The sequence below is a fragment of the Glycine soja genome, chromosome 6 (genome assembly GCF_004193775.1).
Source record: "Glycine soja cultivar W05 chromosome 6, ASM419377v2, whole genome shotgun sequence".
NCBI lineage: Eukaryota > Viridiplantae > Streptophyta > Magnoliopsida > Fabales > Fabaceae > Glycine > Glycine soja.
The window spans coordinates 45,793,280-45,799,273 of record NC_041007.1 but is presented as its reverse complement, the minus strand read 5'-3'; the positions used below and the strand labels follow the sequence as shown (position 1 = coordinate 45,799,273).

The window sequence follows — 5,994 nt, the reverse complement described above, 5'->3', positions numbered from 1 at the left end:
CAACAATTAATCATGATCAAATTGTTGAGTGTGAATCAAATTCACTTGTGATCTTGGATCTTATTAATCATGATCAACCCCTTAGACACCCTTATGTTACTTCGATCGATCATAGTTGATCATTCAAAGAAAGACCATGGCCTTCTCAATTTCAACCATGTCTATCGTGAAGGAAACCAATGCACAGATTGGTTCGCTTGCATTGAATTAATCATCTTCCATGGTTGTCTTCATCATTGTCTTAGATTCTTCCCCCTCATCAATTATCATCTTTTCTGTTAGTTTGATATTTTAATTTATTTTTAATATGTTTATTATTTAACTTACCATTTATTTAATATTTTTTCTTAAAAAAAATCTAAGTAAGATTAACATCAAAATTAATCTAATTTAAGTTGTTTTAAATTGGATCAGATCAAGTAGGATTTAAATTTTAAACCAAATTGATTTCATGATTATTTAAGAAAATTTAAGTAGTTGAATTGAATGATTTTTTTTTAGTTTGATCCAATCCACTAACACCCTATCGAAGAATGACTAGAATTTGAAAGACAATTGTTAAATACACTTCCCAAGCCGAAAGACAATTATTTCAATGAACTTCTTAATTTCTTTTGTCAATCAAATCCCAAAGTTTCATTTGCATCATACATAAAGGAAAATTACTCAACAACAAATATGAAATTTTAATTGCCATTCCCATTCACATTTATTCCCCCAAAACACAACATAATAAATGCTAGATATAGTTTCATTAGTTTCATATCCTTGTTACACAAGCTCATCTAATTCACATACTCCTGTACGTGTAACTAATCATCCTTGTCCTTGTTCGCTTTCTGATCAGAAGATGGATTTTCAGGCTTATTATCATAGTCAATTAATGCAATTAGAATCCAAAGAATGAACCTACCAAGTTGACGAAATGGAAAAATGCGAATTCCAACTGGGAAAAATCCTAAAAGAGCCACCAAGATGAGGGAAGTGTACACACCTCCAATGACAGTAATTAGAAGGGCAAGTGCAGAGTTGTTAACAACAACTAGACGTACAGCAGCCATAAATGCCACTGGTACGAATAAAAATGCAAGAACCAAACAACCCATTGCAAGGATAGTTGCTCGTGTTGCCAATTTATGATCAAAAATCAATGCCATCAACATAAGTCCACATGCAAGTACAGAGCTATACATAGCTGTCATGTTGAAAGTGGTGAATACCCAGAAAAATGGTTTCTCAGCCAAAACTGCCACCCCTCTATTTTTAGGGTTTGGGTCATCAGGACCGTATACACCTCCTGGCACAGTGAAAGCCGCTGCAAATGTCACAGTGACCATCAATGTGGCCACAACTAAAAATGTGTTGATGAGATCTTTTAAGCTCAAATCTGTTTTGGGTGGTTTTTGATGTTGAGGAAGCAACATGTCGTCTACCTTCGAGGGGACATTAGCTTGTTGCAATACTCGTTTGGCTAGAAACTACATGGAAATTTGAAAAGTTAAGAAAAGAAAGTAGAAATTAACATTTGATGTTATGCATCATCAAGTAGAATTTCAGGTTGTGATTTTGATTGTGGATATCCTTCAATCCACTGTTAGAGACTAACCCGGCTTAAAAGTATTTGATTACAGTTTATCTAATTTTTTTTTTTATATATGATAAAGATGAAATATAGATTTTTTCATTAAATAAATTATTTTTACTCACGTGAATGTAGTGAAATTTTATATTACTGGATTAATTTTTGAATTATTTCAGATTATGGTTGGATGTTCAGAGAATTATATATATATATATATATATATATATATATATATATATATATATATATATATATATATAATGCAAAATTATAATTCTACTGTTTAGATGTATTCATGATGAAACTAAAAAAAGCAATTGATATCCATATCCATATCGCAAATGATAGAATTTAATATTATTTTATGTCATTTTATATAATTTTATATTATCTTTTCTTCAACCCATGAAACATTTTATACTATATGCAACATGTAGCCATAGCACTTCTTCTAGGTATATTAATTATGGACCATACCTTTCGAATCGTCATTTGATTTTTCAATGCCAGACCAACGATATCTTGAGCTGTTAAGTCGTCGTTATTCAGGAGTTTCACATTAGTTCTCTTATCTTGTGAAATAGAGTACAAAACTTTAGGAAATAAATTTATTGAAGCCAAATGCAATGGAGTGTTTCCATCATTGTCTTTCTGGTTTATAATAGATTCATCAATCTTCAAACTTTTCAACATATATTCTACCACATTATTTCTCCCATTCTTTGCAGCAACATGAAGAATATTCTGACCCTTTTGATTCAGGAGAAGGAGAACATAAAGATTTGTAACAAATTTCTGTTGAAGGAAATATTTTACCAGCTCAACATGACCCCTTTTGCAAGCAAGGTGAATAGGAAGATGACCCTTCTTGTTCCCTTCCAAGACAGTTTGATCTGATTTCTTAAATGTATTATCTAACAGCATACAAAATCCCTTAAGATAACCAATGTAAGCTGCGTAATGAAGGGGAGTACCTCCATGCTCATCCCTTAAATAAATTAGCTCTGGTCTTTTGTCTAATATCTCTTTTATTAGAGCTACAGTTGAACAAAACAAAGAAAAATAAATAAATTAGGGGACTAAGGACAAATTAAAGAACGTTAAATATATTTTATTTAAAATTTTAATTATTTAATATTTAAATATTAAATAGCTTATATTTATTATAAAATACTTTTTCTAATAATAATATATTGTATCCTTTTAAGATATAAATATGCCTAATTTTTCTTAATTACGGTGGTATTTTGGAGAGTTTATTCTAAAACTTATATTTAGGCTCATAATAATCTTTTTATACGTTTTCTTGACTTATGTAAATAATTTTTGTCGTAAACTTTATTGTACTAAGCTATTTCTATCTTATTTTAGCAATTTTCACGGTCTTTCAAGTAGGGTTAAGTGTCCAACTATGCACATGAGCTCAAGCCTCTTTAATTTAGGCTTACTCAATTTTGTGGAAGCTATATAACTAAGCTTCTAAAAGTCGCATCTAAAACATGAAAAATTACATTTAAAACCTGAAATCAAACACGCTATTGTGTTAGACCAAGTAATGAAATAATAAAATTGTTGTCCCATGTTCATCTCCTTGACCCGAAAATTAGTAAGTTGGATCATATAGTTAATTAAAAAAACACACACACATAGGAATGAAATAAAAGATAAAAAAATAGTAAAATTAACAAAAAAATAACAAATTTTATTCTTTAAGAGAAAACTTTGCATGCACACAGTTAAACCTATTCAACCAAAACTTACACAGAATAGGCCATAAAAACCTACATTTAGACTGACCTATATTTATGCCAGTTTTACCTCACTCAAATTGTGAATAATACAATCAACTTGCTTGTTTAAACTTTTTGAGAAACATAAAGACAACTAACAAACTCTAACAAAAGAGATGCCTAAAGCGTAAGCTTACAAACCAGTTTCATTTTTTTTATACATAAAATAAAATATAAATATAAATATAGTTTGAAATAAGTGTTATATTAATTAAAAGTAAAAATACAATTTTGTCTCTTATTTTAATTTTTAGTTTTAGTTTGACCTTTAAGTTTAATTTTTTTTTATTTTAATCCTTAAAGTATATATATGTTCCACCAAATTGTTTTTGTTTTGTCAAATTATGACCAAAAAAATGTGATTTCAGTCAAAATTAATACAAGTTGTAAAAAAGTTGAAGAAATAACTATTTTGGTCAAATTGGAAATCTTTAACTCTTTAAGTCACCAAAATAGTTTTTGTAAAACTTAAGATACTAAACTGAAACTAAAAATTAAAATGAAAGCCTAAAATTTTATTTTAACCATAAATCTTAAATATAGACATTAATGTCGAACAAATAATCTGGTGTAAAAGAATGCTGCATACCAGGCTTCCGTTCTAACAGGGCTGCATGAAGTGGAGAGTTTCCAAGGCACTCTGGAAGATCCGCAGGAAATGGAATTTTCAATAGAAGATTCAGAATTTGCACATCATTCTTCCCATTCACCACTGACATATACAGTGGTGATCGCTTTGACTTGTTCAAATAATGAACCACATCGTTATCTGCAAATAAAATCTCTTTTACCACACCAACATCTCCACTGTAGACAGCCTCATGCAAAGGAGTGTTCTCATACTTATTTGTTTCTCTTGTTATCTCTCTATCTCTCATCCCATCATGCTTTGTCTTCTTTCTAGCATAATGGGAGAGAATTAACTTGACTATAGTAGAGTTCTTGGACCTCACAGCAACATGAAGTGGAGTATCTCCTCTTATGTTTCTCCCAATAAGAAGCTCAGGAAAGTGATCACAAATCAACTCCGCGATCCTTTCTCTCCCCTTATGATCTGCTGCCACATGAAGCAATGAATCACCTGCGCAGGTAACTTGATCGAAAATAGCATGCAAGGGTGTTCTCCTTTCATCACATGTTCTCTGCAACGCGTCCACGAAGTTTTCCACGTCTCCTTTTTCAACAGCTTCATACAACTCAGATGTCATAACTTTTCTCTTCCCAACAAGCTCCTTATGCACTAGTTCTGGTTGTGATGCTGCGTTTTGACTTGGGAATTGTCTATTCTCCAATTCCTTCATCCTCTTGCTGCATCTCTCTTTCCAACTTTCATCATCTGGGTCGATAGGAATTCGCACATGATTCATGATTTTAGCTATTACCTTAATCAATTAACTAGAGTTCTCGAGTTCGAGTCCTAACTAGTTAATTGATTAATTAAGGCCTTAATCAAATACACTAAACCCAGAAAGATTAAGGTTGTAATGTATCTGAACAGATGTAAACCTGCAATACCTATATATAAATTTAAGTAATTTGTGATGCGTCTGTCTATAAATTATTTTATTAATGAATTGAATAATTTATTTGCATCTACGTACCATTATCAAAGGATGGTTGTGTGTGAAAGTAAATGGTTGTTAAGCATTATTCGATGCATATATATAACTCTTGGTTGACATGAAGTCAGTTTTTTTAACCATTTTATTCATGAATTGTTGATGCTTAGATCTTAGATTAATTTATTTCCGTTCACACACCACGAAGAACGGTAGACTTCAATATAATAAAATTGAAATTCACATTACTGTTCGAATGATGACACAGTCTTGGTTTGTGATGACAGCCATGCCAAGCCCCAGTGCCAGATCGAGTTTATTAAAAGGTCAACTTGACTATCTTAATTAATTGCTTTGTTGATTCTACGGTGATTGCAATGCTTTTTATTTCCTGGTTGACTAACCAACTTTTTTAGATTTCTTTAATTTTGATAGCTAAATCTCAAGACAAATTTATGAATAATGTTTAAAAGAGAAACTATCTTAAAGAAATTATTTAACCAATAAAAGTACCAATTCAGCAAAAAAAAAAAAACAATAAAAATACTAGTTCATATATATTAAACTAATTTCTATTAAATAATGATTAAATTGATAATAATTATTATATTTATCAATTTTATAAAATGCATAAAGTAATAAAATGTTGTGATACAAATCAATTTCATGTGTACTATGCTTTTAGATTTACTCTTAATAGTCAGAAGCGGATCATAAAAAAAAAGTTAATCTGGGAGAAAAGAATTTTGAAAGAAATGACAGTTTTTGAAGCCATGACTATAATCTAAGATTTTTTTTGTTTTTTTTTTACAAAATTTAGTCAGAGCAGCTATGCAGTTTTCCTGAGACCATAATGGTAGAGCCCTTTCATGTTCTTTTCTGGTGCCGTGGAAGATTTACTAATACGATTTCCGATTATTTTTAAAATTTGAGCTTTTACGATCTGCATCATTCTGTTTGCATGATTTGTGGATAAATCGATTCTACAATATTTTAGATTTACTTACGTAATCTCTTGTGCATGACTTATACAATTAATTGATAAACTAGGTTTTAAATTTCA

General features: G+C 30.4%; 1 protein-coding gene across 1 annotated transcript; it reads right to left on the bottom strand.

Moving 5' to 3' along the window:
- Positions 1–587: 587 nt before the first annotated feature.
- Positions 588–4,884, bottom strand: LOC114417221 (protein ACCELERATED CELL DEATH 6-like). The gene is made up of 3 exons (XM_028382349.1): positions 3,962–4,884; positions 2,060–2,619; positions 588–1,478 (listed from the first exon to the last, which is right to left on the bottom strand). Exons 1-3 carry the CDS (start codon positions 4,737–4,739, stop codon positions 813–815), a joined length of 2,004 nt encoding a protein of 667 aa, XP_028238150.1. The 5' UTR covers positions 4,740–4,884; the 3' UTR covers positions 588–812.
- Between the last annotated feature and the right edge of the window lie 1,110 nt (positions 4,885–5,994).